Raw genomic sequence first — 16,430 nt, 5'->3', positions numbered from 1 at the left:
CTATCCCTCTGCCTTCAAAGATTATCAGATTGTTACTGAAGCAGTAGATTAGAAAGACCAGTCCAGTTCCCAATCGGCTCTTAATGCTTTGCTATAATTTTTTTTCCCCCCCTCACATCTCTTTGTCACACACATTATACCTGCAGAAGCAAATGTGTGATAATGCATTTACATGGGTGATCAAAATAGTTGACATTGTTTTATGAGCTTGTATGTTATTGTATAGCACTCTGTCTTATTAAAGCTTTCTACGCCCATGACTCCTTCAAGGTGTTTTTCCCTTTTTTTTCAGTTGGAGAAAGGTAAAAGTATGCTTCTAAGACTGTGATTTTGAAATATCTCGCTTTAAATTGCTCAGTGCTGGAAATTCTGAATTAGGTCTGGAATTAGAATTTCCAAAAGACAACACTGAATCCCTAGCAGTATTGAAACTAAAATTTTGTAGGTTTTGTTTCATATTTGTCTTTTTTTATTATTAAGTCACAAAGACATTCAATGTCATGCTGTTGAATAAAAGATAACAATTTTTATTATTTTAATGGATGCTTAATAAGGTAATGAATAGAATATCTCATAAATAACAAGAATGTTCAATAACTTTAGGTATGTGTCTGCAGATACTTAAATGTTTTCAGTTGAATTTCTGTTTTCAAATGTGGCAACTTGATGTCTGTGTTTTTTAGCCAGAGGAGTCTTTCAGTCTTCTGGGAAAAGAAACTCTACTGCTTAGCTCCAAATTTCAGAACGAAGCTAAAAATCTGAAGAAAAAAAGTGATGGTCAGTTCTGCAGAATTCACATTTCTGCCTCTTATTTCTTTTCTCTATTTTCTGTTTTGTGCTGCTTTTTTGTGTCAGTTTTTTTTTAAATGAACATAAGCTAAGGTAAATATATATTTATGACTATGTCCATTTTTTCATGCAATTAAGATTAATTTTTAATGGATTTGCACAGTATTTTTATTTTTGGGGTAAGAATAAAATTTTTCTCCATATATGTTTAAAAATTTGGCCTTCACTATACCCTGTTTACCTATAAGCAGTGCTTGCAATGAATGTTTTTCCAAACTTCATGAATTAAATCATTAGAGACTGTGTACTAAACAAAGACAAAGCATAATTCTTGAAAATTCCATTTGTTTTTACTTAATAAGTCATGAATGACACAGGTCTGTAAGATGACATTTTTAAATCCTAATCCTTTTTACTTGCTCCTGTTGGACAACTCAAATACAAAAAGAAGTTGAAGTTCTTTGTCTCTATAAATTCAAAAAACTTCTTGGTTTTTTATTACTCCAGAGATACCAGCAAGGCATTGAAGTCTACACCACAAAAATTCAAAAGCATTTTGAACAAAGACTTTGTGTAGGAGTAGAAGCAAACCCTAAGTTAAATTTTTGACAAAATTTTTCAGGAAGGGAATGTTTCACAGAGGTTAACTGTAACTGTAAATTGGTGTTGTCTTGCAATACCAGTGGTTTAGAAACTTGTATAAATTTTATGTAATTCAGAAGGACAGAATTATCTTTTTTTGTTCCTTCTATTCTACATATTTTAATTTCTAATGAGAAGATTTTGCAAACAGATCATAAATATGTAGAAAAAAAGCCATTTCTTTGGCTCCTGTTAGATAACATAAAGTGTGAAGAGCACTCTAAAAATTATTAGAGTTTGCAGTCATGGAATAATGTTAATTTATAGCCTTTTCCTCTGCATGTTTGTAGCCATTCAGTGTCATGGAATTGGCCAAAAAGGGTAGTTTTGAACAGAGCAGTGCCCAGAGGAACTTACCTGTTTATCCTGCATTCATTGTGCATTCCTGTTTGTAAAATGTTCTTTCTGCTGGGAAAAAAGCTCCATTGATGAGATAAATTAATACTTTGGTTTTGTATGGGTTATATGGTATTTGTTTATGCATATATTATTTCTTTCAACAGGACTTCTATTTGGATTGAGTGGGTTGAACAAAAAGGTAGAAAAGATTCAGGAAAGTACTAATAAAATGGGCAACCAACTTAATGATTCTCTGTTGACACTCAGAGCATTGCCTAACAGTAAGTGAAATTTATATTGACAGTCTCCTTATTACAGAACTCTCTAGTACAATTTTAATAAAACCCTGTTCATTGTCTGTTTGCAGAGACCTAGCAATAAACTCTATTGGAGACTTCATTTAGCCTCCTAAATATTTTACATTCTTTTCAGTAAACCCATTAAACATAATTGGGTTATAATATAAGGTCTGGGGACTGATTCACATTTCACATTGCTGTAAATCAGGAGGGGCTCTGACAGAAATATAATTGCACTGATAGGAAAGGAGAGTGAAGTTATAGAATATTTAATCCCACATGCAGAGGAATTTACATATGGAACTCTGATATTTGACTTTCTTTTCTGGCTTATTTCAAAATTGTTTCCTTGTTGTAAATGCTGACTTCATTTAATTGATTAAATCTATTTTCTGTGATTTTCTAAAATGAAAGAATGCCTCTCCTTTCAGTCATTATTTTGAATAAAGGTAAGACCTAGAGTCCACGGAAACTTAATAGAGAAAATTACTTTGAAGCTGTGAATAAGAGGGTCCAAAATATTTTGCCAATCTTAATAATGTGTTTTAAGTTAGAAAAACACTGATAAAGACCTCTTGCTAGGGTTATTTGATTCTGCTGTGAATCTGGATTAGAATACTAAGTTCAAAGCCTTAAAATACCCATTTTGGAATTCAGAGACCTAATGCATGCTAGAGGATAATAGTAGTGATGATGTTACTACGTGGGATATGAACTGCAGGATGCTATCTAACATAAAGCTAGACATTGAAAATGAAGTCATTAAAATCACAGGAGTGTTCTCCTTAACTCACAGCTTAACATTGTTTGATTTCAGCTTTGTTGGTCCATTTCTTGAAGTTGTCTTTTGTTTTCCTCTGGTCAGAGATTCATGGTGGCATTGCTCTCTGTGTAGAGAGTGGTGAAGAGGGATCCTTGGAGGTCGAACTCCTCAGGCCTCTTTTGCAGCTGCAGCATCTTCCCACTATTGTGGGCAGAGGGTGTAAGGGGCAGGCTGAGATTGGGAGTGGTGCACGCAGTATACAGGAGATTGCAGCCAAAAACAGAGGGGGTAATTGACCTTCTGCCTCACCAGCTTTGCACAGGATTCCAAACTTCAGTCTGAGATGAGTGTCTCGGTGCCAACACCATTTAGGGAACTTAAACACTGTGAGCCTGGTGCATTCATACAAACTTCTGATGAGACAGGCAGAATCAAGTTCCCCAAAGAAACAAAAACATAATTCTTACTATGACAGGAATGTAACTGATAGCATTCCTAGCATTTTCATTATGTAGTTGCTGTTACAAAGCCAGGCATTTGTTAGTCACAAGTATGTATGAACGTTTTGAATGTTTTTTAACCTTGGAACTGTGTTTAGATACCAGGAAACACATGCTTGAAGTGAAAGAGCTGGCTGTGTCTGCAAACACCAGTGCTGTGGTGGATTTAAGTCGCTTTGGGGAGTTCAGTCAAAAGCTAATGAATACATCTTCTACATTGTCCCAAGTTAATGACACTTTGAGGAAAACAAGTGAACTCATAACTGATTCATCAAAAGCTGGTAAGTTTGCTCTGTGGAAATGTCACTGCTCGCAGAAGCAGTTTTAATGGGCATTAAATATGAGTCTGATGGACTGAGAGTTTATTCCTAATTCAGTAAAAATATGCTAACTTTAAAAAAAATGCATGTATATCCCTTACTGATGTTAAAAGTTGCTGAAACCAAAATGATCACAAACTGCCTACCTTGGCTAAGTATTTTAGCAATGAACAGTACATTTTGCTGTCACCCTGCCTCAACATTTCTTTTATGTTTTCACAGCATTCACAGCTGAAAAACAAATTAAAGAAGTTGAAGCACAAGCAAGTCTTTTATTGGATAAACTCAAACCTTTGAAAGTGCTAGAGGAGAACCTGAGCAGAAACCTGTCTGAAATTAAAGAACTTATCAGCCAGGCCCGCAAGCAGGCAGCATCTGTAAGTTCCATAATCCCAGACTTTCCACTTTTAGCAGGGAGGTTCTTTGAGATAAGGAGCCTAAAATTTACTTTCAAGGTACCTAGTTTGTTGTTGTGGAGTCTCAGAGAAGTCCAAAGAGCACTGACTGATGTTAGAATCATACTGGCAGGGGTGAAGGTACATTCTAAGGTTTTAGCATCAAGTTTCTTATTGCATTTGGGACTTTGTCAGAACAGCTAGCTAGTAATTTATCTGCCATTTCCTCCTGTTTCCTATAAAATAATGAAACACAGTATGTCAGAAAGCAGTCATGACAGATTTTGATGAGAAAGAGACAAGTTGGGGGATGGTACTGCTGTTCTCTTTAGTACAAGATGTTAATTTTTGAGATGATTTAGAGATTGGTGTGGGGTGCCCCCATATATAACATCAAGTACCTTTACAAACTTTTTGTCAAGAGTGCTGATTCTATCAATAAATTTGCTGTCTATGGCCTGTCATATCCATGTGTTCTTTGCAAGAAGCAGCTGAGCATCCAGAGTACTTTAAGACAGTATACTTGTTTTTAAATCTCTGCTTCTCCCTTAGAGACAGCACAAGTGAATCAACTGTACTATGGATCTCATTAGACTGTGAGAGAAATATGAAAATGACTTTGTAATGAGTAATTTTTGGTATGCCTTCGACATGATTGTGGATATGTTATTGTAAGGTTTAGGGAGGTTTTTTAAAAAAACAGAAGGCACTCAGTTCTTTCTGCAGGTCTTCTTAATTATATGGTTATTTCTTCTCTGTCACAGTCTACTGAAGCTTAATGAATCCACTGCAGAAAAAAAGGGAATGGTATTTTCTGAGATGTCATAAGCCACAGAGGTTCCTGGCGAGGTTAATGGAAGTGTTGGCAAAATCCCTTTTTCCAGTTCGGGGGAATTGATTCTGTTTAGAGGGTAGGGTGGGGGTTAGGTTGTTTTGGGGTTTTTGTTTGTTTGTTTTGTTAGGTTTTTTTGTTGGTTCAAGTTTTGTTTGTCTGGTTTTTTGTTTGTTTGTAATTTTTTACTACACAGGAGAAACTTTATGTATCTGTCCAGATGCACACATACAGACGTGTGCTATGTGCATTTAGTAGGTACAGGTATATTCCACGAATTTAATGGAATGAAGGCTTTTCTTTTGCTAAAATGGGTTTTCTGTCATCATACTACCAAGGTGCTGGCAGCTTGCCTGCATTTAGCTTGGATCAGTGTTTTATCAGTTTATTAAACGATGGTCTTAGGTGTATGACAATAGTAATATGATTAATTTAATCTTTAAGAAGTTGAACTTGCCATATATTCACAAATGTATTTTTTAATATTGTGTAAACTGTTACAAATTTGAAATGACCAGAATTATTGTATATGGTCTGCCTTCTTAATTTGTTAAAAACCAAAAAAATATCTCTACATAGATTAGAAATGGTTTCCTTTAGTTTAAAACATTTTGAATTCCTATATCTTTATTTTCTGATATTATGACATGGCTTTTTGCTGATGTATGATCTTCTGACCCAAAAATGACTGTTGTTTTCTGAGGTATTTGAGTGTATTAAGACAGATTTCATTCTTTTCTATTGTGAACCTCTTTATCAAGTGATACCTAGAAGATTGCAAAAATCTAACCCAAGTAACAATACTTAGATTATGTGGAAGGATCTCAGCAAAAGGTTTGCATTTGTTGGTCAGAAGCCAAGTACATACTCCACAAATAAATCCTGTGTACACTGAGACTTGTTTAGATTCAGTTTTCTTCTTTCCCCCCCAGATTAAAGTTGCAGTGTCAGCAGACAGAGATTGCATTCGTGCCTATCAACCCCAAATTTCATCTTCAAATTACAACACCTTAACACTCAATGTGAAAACTGCTGAACCAGATAACCTCCTTTTCTACTTGGGTAGCAATGGAAAGGTAAGTTTCTGGTGTACATTTACTGAAGGTGATGGTAGGAAAAAGTTTTAAATGCCTTTCAAGAATTTTAAAAGTTTTAAATATTTTTTCTTTCTTGATTGCAAACTAAGTAACTAAGTGGCGCCCTGTGCAGACAATTGTGTTCACTAGAGGTGGAAATATTTTTGTGCCTTAGATGACTCCAGAGATTTTCAAAGGTAGAGAATAAAAGCACCAGATTCCTTAGGTATTGCCTCTTGGCCCTGTGATGAAACTTCCCTTTCCTTTTCCTATGTTGTGCATTAACCACATGGAGTGTAACACCCTCTGTGATACTTTCATATAGCATGCTGGAGTGTATCAAATGATTTGCTTGGTAACACAGCTAAACTTCTTGAAGCTGGCCCTCATGAGAGCAGTGCATCCACCCACTTGAAGGGAGTGTGCTGGCTCACTGTCACTTTGCTCTCTCCGTTCCCTCTGTAATCCCAATAAATGCACAGCTGTTAGTCCCTTGTGTGGGGGACTATCACAATCATGGGATAGTACTTGTTCACAGACTGGTAAGTCACTTCACATACACTCAGGATTGTCTATTTCTGGACATCTGTGTATCTCTATGTGTCCTGTTTAGATATATATATATATATATACACACATATAAAACATTCAGCTACTTGCATGTAAACTGAGGGAGTTTTGTTTCATTAGAAGTGAGTGAAAAGCCTGATTTTGCTAGACATCAGCTCCTGTAGTAGGGAGTGTAGGGACATGGATCTGGAAAGACTTTCTCCTTGTTACTGGTGAAAATACACATTTGATGCCATGAATTAGAATAGGCTCTGCTGTTTTTCAGACAGACTTCCTGGCAGTGGAGATGCGACGTGGTAAGGTGGCTCTTCTTTGGGATTTGGGCTCTGGATCAACTAGAGTGGAGTACCCCGATCTTCAAATCGACAACAACAAATGGCACAGAATACATGCCACCAGGTAATTAAAATGAAAATGTTGTATTGTACACAAAGCATGCACTGAGATTCTCAGTAGTGAGATTTTTCTTGTCCTTAGAAAGAGAAGCCAATAGTATGTATGTGTTGATTAGGCCTGGTGATTTCTAAGACTATTTATTTGTATTTGGCAGGTTTGGAAAAACGGGTACACTCAGCATAGAGGAAATGAACTCCAATCAGAAGCCTTCACCTAAATCTGGAACCTCTCTGGGGACAGCCAGCATATTGGATGTTAACAAGTCAACCCTAATGTTTATTGGAGGACTTGGAGGGCAAATCAAGGTTAAATTCTGAGATCAGCCTTCTATTAATTGTTTTGAACATGTCTGAGAAATACTTTAGCATTAGAAGTAATTGCATGATTTGGTTACTTTATCAAGAAACGCCAGGCACAGTGAGCATAAAGCAGAGATGCTGTAAGGGTGTTCTAGTATCCTGAAGTTAATTTTCCCTGGAAATTTTTGCATACAGTTTCAACCAGGACAGTCTGTGTGTGCATGCACCATGTATAGACATTATAAAATGGGTTTTGTTTCCTTCTTCCACGGCTTCTTTTAGTTTGCAATTGTTATTCATGCCATGAGGTGTGTAAGTAGGTCAAGGACATAGTTATTTTACTTTTTTAATGTACTAATCTATTATTATTTGAATTACAATTGTTAATAGTTATGCTAAAACATGTTGCTCTCTTATTATGATTTATATCTAACAAAGTTAAAGTTCGAGGAAAACAACCAAGCAAAAATTTTGCTGCATAATTTTCAGAGCACTTAACATTAATTATATTCATGAAATATTTCTTGTCTTACAGAAATCACCTGCTGTTAAGGTGACCCATTTTAAAGGGTGCCTAGGAGAGGCATCCCTGAATGGCAAATCTATTGGACTTTGGAACTACCTAGAAAGAGAGGGCAAGTGCAATGGCTGTTTTGGAAGGTATTTTGTCTCAGTCTCTTTTTTTTTTTTCCCTAACAGGTTTAGCATAATTTACATTTGTAATATTATATTTTTGTGTGAATTAAAAATAAGGAGGTCAGACAAACTGCAGTGTTTCACTGATTGTTAACTTACCGTTCTGAGCACGTTAATCTCAATGTGTCAGTGGTGTCAAACAACTTTGTATGGAATTTCAGTTTTTGAATCACTTCCTCAGAGGAGTTTTATTGTTGCTGTCTATTTTGTGCATGGGAAGTAGAAGGACTACCAGTGAACCAAAATACTTTGGAATCTTTGCATTCCAGTGGTTTTCCATAAGACAAATTTATACTTTCCTAGGGTAAGAAACAGTGTAAAGCAGTCTTAGGGAAAAAAAATCAATAACAAAACTGTAGCTACTGAGCTTGGTATCTTTTGCAGACTGTACTATTTTTATATTTAAGAAATAGAAATGAAATATGCTTGTCCATATTCCCTTTGCTGAATATTTCATGCAGAAACAGCAGAGGGTGCTGCTTGATTGTATGAGATACCTTTTACAAGTCTTTTACTGCAGGGAAAGGGGCTGATAGATCATGTATTGTAAGTGCAATTATGCAAAGCATTTTGATAAATGGATGACATGTTTTAATTTCGAGGGTGTATGCTGTAACAATTATTTTTTCCCCTTAGGAAATCACTGGGCTTGGCTTTTATTTTCATACATAAGGGGAGAACACTTATCTTGTGTGCATCCTTCCCCATGGCTAAATCATGTGTTGTGAGGTTGTATAATGAAAGTGGCCGTTGGCTGGAATCCTTCAGTTACTCATTACATCAAGATTCAAGTGTTTTCCCACACTTTGTAAGTTACTGCCTGGAAGCTGCACTGACTGAGCAGTACCTGAAGGGAGCCAGCCAGAAAGATGGAGAGAGACTGTTTACAGGGGCATGGAGTGACAGGACAAGGGGGGATGGATTCCAACTGAAAGATTTAGATTAGATATTATAAGGAAAATCTACTGTGGGAGTGGTGATATGCTGGAAGAGCTTGCCCAGAGAAGTTGTGGATGCCTTGTTCTTGGAAGTGTTCAAGGCCAGGTTGAAGGGGACTCCTGAGCAGTCTGGTCTAGTGGAAATGTCCCTGCACATGGCAGGGGGTAGAATGGGATGGGCTTTAAGGTCCCTCCCAACCCAAACTATTCTATGATCTAACTTTTCTTATACTTTATATAAAAATTACTGGGAAAACACAAATGTTCAGTTCACGTTTTTATACTGGTTTTCTACTTTTGTAGCCCACAGGATGAGGACACTTCATTCCATTTTGATGGCAGTGGATACTCAGTTGTGGAGAAGGCACTGCGCTCAACAGTGACTCAGATAATAGTATTTTTCAGTACCTTTTCACCAAATGGGCTGCTTCTGTATCTTGCTTCAAATGGCACTGTAAGAAAATGGGTCAGATTCCTAAACTGTCATACACAGTGTTTGATCATTTGGTGGTTTCTTGGTTTCTTTATTTTTCAGCTTGCATGTATTAGAGCACATTACTACTTCCTCACCTGTGATTGGCATCATAAGCCAAAAGAATGAAGACTTTAACCCTAGAGGACAACTCATTAGAGCAAATATTCACCTAAACTAAGGGCAAAATTAAACAAAGAAAAGAATTCTTCACACTTAATTTAAATTTTAGAATAAAAAGAAATTCTTTTAGACTGAAATTAATGATTATTTAACTAAAGGATAGAAAAGGAAACAGTAAGGACAAGCTAGTTTTTCAGTTGAAGGAACCTTTTCAGAATGTAAAAATGTTTTGGAATTGAGCTTGCTGAAGGACAATATTATAATGAAAAACCATATTGAATTAAATCCAAAGACAGGGATTCAGTAAACTGAAACAAATTAAATAAAACTCCTGCAGAAGCAATATAACCCAGAGCCATCACCAGACCTTCATTGTCATGTCATGCAGTTTACTGCATACTTAGATGGTGGTTTTCTGTTCCTGAAGAAAGGAAAAGCTTTGTTTGGATACAGATTCTCTGAGTCGTTGCATTATTCATTTGCTTTATGTACTCACTGCCTGAATACATTTCATAATAATATCTGATTTAGGCTTTACCATTCAGAGGGAGCACCTTCACTGCAATTCAGGAAGACTTTTTTACTGTGTGAGGAAGGTCTTTGCTTCTTGCAGAAAGAACATCATAGTATTTGATCATTATGCTGTCAAATCAAATTAATCCAACTTCATCCAAACCCAGGAAAATGTGCCTTTTTTATTTAACCCTTCTGCTGAGTAGTCAGACCTCATGATGCATTTAAGTAAGGGCAGTAATGAAAAAAAATACATCCTGGTGAGGTACTTCACTTTCCTAAATAGGAAAAAGTTCCCTTGTGAACTTAACTTTCCTAAGTAAAGTGAAGATGAGCATCTTGGGCCTAACAAATAGTCCAGGCATAAGAGTTATTAAATATTTTCTGCACAGTAGGGCAAACTTTCCAGGCATGCATTCTTTAAGAATATTTGATTTCCAGGAATGTAATCTGTTTGTTTCTAATCTGTTTCTGTTCTTTGTTGTTTTTTTTTTTTAATTCCTCTCAGAGAGACTTCTTGTCTCTTGAGCTTGTTGATGGCAAGGTGAGGGTGACTGTTGATCTTGGTTCAGGACCTCTTGCTCTTACAACAGAAAATCGTTACAACAATGGAACGTGGTATAAAATTTCATTCAATCGGAATAAGAAGCAAGGTAGGCTACAGACTGAAAAATCCATTTTTCTGCACATTTACAAATATAAATAACTAAGATAGCTGCAGGTCACTGCAACCAAATTTGATCACTTCCAATGCAGTGTCTTTATCAGCCACATCTAAAGTACTTCGCTTTTAGAAAGACTACAGTGTAAATCTTGTGCTTGGTTTAGCACATCTTGCAAAGAACAGGTAGTGTAGAAACTGCGAGACAAAAACAAACCAACAGTCTTTAAAGACTGAAAGATTTTTGTCCAAGTCTTTAGATGAAGGATCACATTTTCTCCTCTGCAATTTAATATTATTTACAACTGTTTTGTAGGGGCCTGTGTTTCAGCAATAGCACATGTGTGCAAATAGCTATAACATATCCCCATGTATCTATTTTCCTGTAGACTTCTTCAGATTTGGTTTTGGCAGAGAGGAATGAATGAGATTAACAGAAAGCTGGAAGTAAAATAAATTGCTCATTCTAAAAATAAGAAGATTGTCTATACATGTCCAAGTCAATGAATACATTTTCCTTTATTACGGACAAGACTGCCAGAAGGGAAGAATGTGTATTCATGTCCTTCTCCAGATCTCTACTCTCTTTTCTTTGCAGGAGTTTTGACAGTTATGGATGCATATAACCTTAATTATAAAGAAACCCAGCAAGGAGAGTCTCCTGGGGTTGCCTCAGACCTGAACCGCTCTGATAAGGACCCAATCTTCATTGGTGGGCTGCCAAGATCAAGGGCTCTGAGGTAAAGTGTCTCACCTTTGCTAAGACTCTTGTAAGGTGAGGGAAAAACTTTTACACACTCTTATCTCCACTGAAATCAGAGAAAAACAATGAATTCTGAAGTTTAGTTTATGGCCATATATACACCACATCTGTCCTTTGACTTCAAACTTTGATATGGTGCTTTCCACTGGCAGGTCTGATGCTGCAGAAATAATTTTGTTTCCTTCCTGCAAGGGTTATTTCGACCCAGCAGCTGCCACAGCAGCGTCCCCTGCTCTTTGGGGCAAGCATTCAGCACTCCTGTCTGCAATGATGCTCCTTCGATCTCAACCTGTGCGAGCCTTGTGTTTTTCAGATGGCATTTATGGGCAAAACTGTGCTTAAGGATAAAAGTTGTTCTTCAGAATTCCTGTGATTCAGTAACTTGGAACAGAAGAAAAACAACTGTGAACAGATCAACAGAAAACATTGCAAATATTTTATAGCTAATCTCTAGTTTATGGGGGGTTTTTTTATTGCATGTCTGTACTGAACTTGCAGAGTCACATTTCTTCCACTGGCTTCACTGTGAAAGGATAAATATGGCAAGAAAAAATCTAATTAAACTTTCTTCATGCTCTTGACAATAAGGTAAATTCTAGTACATTATTGGTCTCTGCACAGCTACTACAGAGTGCAGACTTGTTAATCTTAGCTGGCATACCAGCCTGTAAGGGATTATGGCAGGATGGATAGCCTTAGATTTCTCAGCTTTAAACCAGGAACCAAATTAGGCATCCTCCAAACTTGAAAACTGAAAAATAAATACTGTATAGTAGACAGCTAAAGTTTCTTTTTTACACAATCATTTTCTTTTAGCTGACAATTCACCCTGAAGTTTTGGGAAATGACCTGACCTGACAACACAGCATTACAAACTTGTGTTTTAATTTGGTCACAACATTATCTTGACTCTTTTAAAGACCAGATTTAGTATCTGAGAGTAAAGCTTAAACTGCTCTCTTTTCACTTACACCAGACCGACTGCATTCTTTGAAACAGATCTCTCTTTCTTCTCCTATTGAAGAGAAATTAATCTTTTCTCCCAGGAGATTCCAAGTACTACTCCTTGGAAAGAAAGCCTTGTTTTGTGTTTCAGGAAAGGTCTTAATAGCAGAATGTATGTGGGATGCATCAAGAATCTGGAAATATCTCGTTCCACCTTTGACTTGCTTAGAAACTCATACGGAGTAAGAAAAGGCTGTGTATTGGAGGTAGGAGACTTTGAAGTTTTGTGATCTGATCTTTATTTTAATGGAATACTGAATAGTGGTGTTTACAGTGAGTTGAAACAGATTTATCTTTAAAAGTTCTAAGATAATCTAATCTATATTTGATTTTTTTCTCACCTGATGCTGTGTAGGGATAAATTAAGTAATTATTTTTGTTCTTCATAAAATAGCCTATTCACAGTGTGAGCATCATGAACAATGGATATATTGAGTTGGTACCTAAGTCATTAAGCCTAGAGTCAGAATTGATGGCAACTTTTGCTACAAAGAACAGCAGCGGCATCATCCTTGCTGGACTCAGCAAGGGAGTGGAAAAGCGACGACGGAGACAAGCACAATTGGCAAGTACTGAAAACAAAGAAGTTCTGGGGATTATTTTTCCCATTATTATTTTGTAAAATCAAGTCAGGTTGTTGTATGTATTGTGTATCTGATGGACAGTTAGAGCTTCTATAATCCAGAGAGAAAATCTTACTATTTCTTGCTCTAAGAGCAGTACGTGGGTGTGGGTGTATAAAAAAAGCTTCCTGCACTTTTCCTGGAGTTATTTTGGCCAGAGAAATGTCCAGCTTTTGTGTTTGCTGTTAGAAGGCTTTGCACTCTGAGAGTAGCATTACAATTCCAACTAGTCTTGGAGTTTCATTAAAAAGTTTGCAACAAGGTTGGAGGTAAATTTTTCCCATGTATGTTCTATTTAAGCACTGAGTGTCTGAAAATTGAGCTAGAGCTAAAAATTAATCCTCTGATTAAATCTACAGCCCTTCTTTTCCATCATGCTGATTGATGGTCATCTTGCAGTGCATCTTAATGCTGGAGATAGAGCAAGTACTAGGAAAGTAGTTCTTAAGTCTGCAAATGGAACGTACAGTGATGGACAAGAGCACTCTGTCATCCTAACTCGGAATAAGAGGTACACGTGACTGCAAAGAGTACTACCTGTTTAATTACTGTGTGTTGTTGTCAGTTCACTGCACTCTCTGAGGAATTGCCTTTGCCAGCTTATTAGGTGGGATAATCAGGGCTGTGTTTTTCTGCTGTCAATGCAGATGTTCTGATTTACATGGTAATTGTATACAGCATACAGCCACTGATAGAGGTATAGCTAAAAGCTCTCAAAATCTCTAGAACAGCTTGGGGCACTTGAGTACAAGCATACTGAATAGTATTAGAAAAGATATATACAGCTATCAAAATAATTTAGAAAGATATTTGACAAAACTTTACATTTGAAAAATCATCAGAAGAATAGCTTTCAGTTTTAAGACATTGAAAGTATTATCAAAATAATGGAATCTTTATTTATTAGAAGAGGACACTCTTGAGGCTGATAGGTATGCTTTTAATCTGAAAATTACTCTTTAAGACCTTGTTGAATGTTTTCCCTACTTTATCTTTTTCAGGATCATAACTGTACAGGTGGATGAAAGCAAACCTGCAGAACTGAGACTTGGTTCAGCAGCAGAAAATAGCCCCATTAATATTTCCAACTTCTACGCTGGTGGCATTCCAGCAGGAGAGGGCATCTTAGGGCTAAAATTGGCTGGCTCCTTTCATGGCTGTATCAGCAACCTTATTTTTAACAAGGAGTAAGTCAGAAGGGTAACTGCCTTGTTTTGGAAAACTGTGCATAGTAATTGTTAAATGTAGTTTGTGATCTCTTCCATGACACTTATGTTTGCCTTATGTTTTTAACATAAGATATGCATGATACTCGTGATCTGGATATTAGACAGAAAATGGGTATTACCAGCTATATTTCTAAATAGTATTAAAAATTACTTCAATTACTTCAATACTTTATGGAGATGCTGCACAAATCACGGTGTTCCCTACTTAATTTCATCTGCAGTGACAGACAGGAGAGTTTTCCAAAAATATTGTAGATTCATATTTTTCTATGGACAGATTATTTGCCACTTCTCAATCTGTTTGTCACAAATGCCACTTCTGTCCTTTTCTCCTGATACTACTGAAAGAACTTGTAAAATACTTGCCTTCTGCTTCAGAAATAAGCAAAAATGCACCTCTTAAAATGTTGTTTTGGTTTGTTTTTTTAATATAGGCTTTTATATTTCACCACTTCCATGAAGTATGAACATGTGGATATGGACAGCTGTTTTCTGTCAGAGAAGCCTAAACCAGCTGTACAGCCATCAGACATTGTGATTCAACCTGAACTTCAGGCTTTACCAGTTCCCCTGAGACCTCTCACAGATACAAAAAAAGTACGTACTGCAGCAAAGCCCTGTTGCCAACTCTTTTGTCCTTTCTTTGTAGAGAATTATCAGATTGTAGACTTTGTATATTTGCTTCCTCTGCAGTATGGAATGGTTTGATGGATGTTGATTTGAAATTACTGTTTCTTATAAAAAACCTGATACTAACCCTTTTAGCAGCCTGTTGGCCATTTGGAATGTAAATGTAGTTAGGTTTATCACTCTTCAGACCACACCAACAACAGGAAAGAAAAAAAGAAAAAGTGGACTGATAATCTCCCAACAGAAGGATTTGACAGTAACTGTTGTCTTCAGTGTATTCCTGCCAAGCAGACTCTGTGCTCAGATTTGCATTAGCTGTGCATTCACATTTTCCTGGTCACACACATGCAGTCTCTGCTCTGTGTCAGAGAGGAGGCACAAACCACTTGAGAGACACAGTGTCTGAATGCAGCTTGCCTGGCACCTGTTTCCTCTCACACAGTCCCTGTTCCCGAGAGAGAAGGCAGCATTACTTCTCTGCTCCTGCAGCTGCACATCTTTATAATGAAGGGTTTCCAAGGCACCCTGAAATCATTTTCCTGTGGCAACAGAAAGCAAGATTTTATACATTTTATTATATAAAAGAGCAAGATTTTCTACAAACAACTGGAACTATAAAAAGAAATAAGTTGTCCTCTTTAGAGCAAAAGTATCCTTTGGCTATTTGGCTCATACTTTGTTCCTCAGCTCTCCATATCCCAAATCATAACAAAAATGTGTGTCCTCCTAAAATGGTAAAATATTTCTACCCAATCTGTAAGATTTTCACACTGAAGTTGTACTTCCAGCATTATTTATCAAAAGGGCTATCAATTAAGACAAAAGGTGAATTGAATGTGTCTCAAACGACAAAGATTTCTCAGTAGAAAAGGCCAGTGCTGTCTACGAGAGACATAGCATAATCATTAGAACTAGTTCTTTTTGAGCCTGAAGATATGTTGGAATGACTGTGAGTTTAATTAATTGATGCATTGCTGCGTACTTGGTGGTTATCTTGTGGGTTAGTTTTGCTTCCTACAAAGCTCTGTGCTGGCACATTGTCATTCAACAGTTGCTGGGCAGCACCTGACACTATCCTGCTTAGTAAAGTCCTTTCATTAACAGGTGGTTTGTGCAAAAGAGGAGCTGCCTGATCATGTTCAAGGTGCCTATCAGTTTGGACTTGCCAAAGGCAGCCACTTGACCCTGCTCTTCAATCAGTCTGCTGTCAGGAAGAAGTGAGTATATCCTGAATTACACATGCACACAGTGTTATTTTGTATTGAGCTGCAAGAAATGCCGTGATGGTTTTCATGATTGATCACTGCACTGCCAGCTTTGAACGTGGCCCTCACTTCAGGTTTCTGTGGGCTCCTCATGGAAGAAAATTTCATATCCCAGGTTAATGATCATGAGTTTAGTAACTCGTGGTCAGAGTTCTGCATTTTTTTCCCTCTCAGACTTGAGTCTCACTGTACCTTCTGTAAGTACTTTGATTTCTTTTTTCCATGTACAGAGCTCACATCTGGTCCCTATTTCTTTGTCTGATGCAGATGACATCTCACCCTCTCCTCTCTA

The 16,430-nt window shown here is 37.0% G+C and overlaps 1 protein-coding gene across 1 annotated transcript in view; it reads left to right on the top strand.

The window, feature by feature from the left end:
- LAMA1 (laminin subunit alpha 1) overlaps positions 1-16,430 on the top strand; it is a 100,007-nt gene that overhangs the window by 76,289 nt on the left and 7,288 nt on the right. Inside the window, exons 41-57 of the mRNA XM_063396231.1 lie at positions 684-777; positions 1,935-2,051; positions 3,431-3,613; positions 3,875-4,029; positions 5,812-5,955; positions 6,791-6,924; positions 7,076-7,226; positions 7,756-7,880; positions 9,158-9,308; positions 10,471-10,615; positions 11,222-11,363; positions 12,483-12,597; positions 12,786-12,956; positions 13,374-13,525; positions 14,016-14,201; positions 14,678-14,840; positions 15,978-16,090. Coding sequence (XP_063252301.1) covers positions 684-777; positions 1,935-2,051; positions 3,431-3,613; positions 3,875-4,029; positions 5,812-5,955; positions 6,791-6,924; positions 7,076-7,226; positions 7,756-7,880; positions 9,158-9,308; positions 10,471-10,615; positions 11,222-11,363; positions 12,483-12,597; positions 12,786-12,956; positions 13,374-13,525; positions 14,016-14,201; positions 14,678-14,840; positions 15,978-16,090 — 2,441 coding nt within the window. The remainder of the gene's footprint in view (positions 1-683; positions 778-1,934; positions 2,052-3,430; positions 3,614-3,874; positions 4,030-5,811; positions 5,956-6,790; positions 6,925-7,075; positions 7,227-7,755; positions 7,881-9,157; positions 9,309-10,470; positions 10,616-11,221; positions 11,364-12,482; positions 12,598-12,785; positions 12,957-13,373; positions 13,526-14,015; positions 14,202-14,677; positions 14,841-15,977; positions 16,091-16,430) is intronic.

This window comes from Prinia subflava, chromosome 1 (assembly GCF_021018805.1).
Source record: "Prinia subflava isolate CZ2003 ecotype Zambia chromosome 1, Cam_Psub_1.2, whole genome shotgun sequence".
NCBI lineage: Eukaryota > Metazoa > Chordata > Aves > Passeriformes > Cisticolidae > Prinia > Prinia subflava.
The sequence above is the reverse complement of the archived record's forward strand: the minus strand, read 5'-3'. Positions and strand labels throughout refer to the sequence as shown.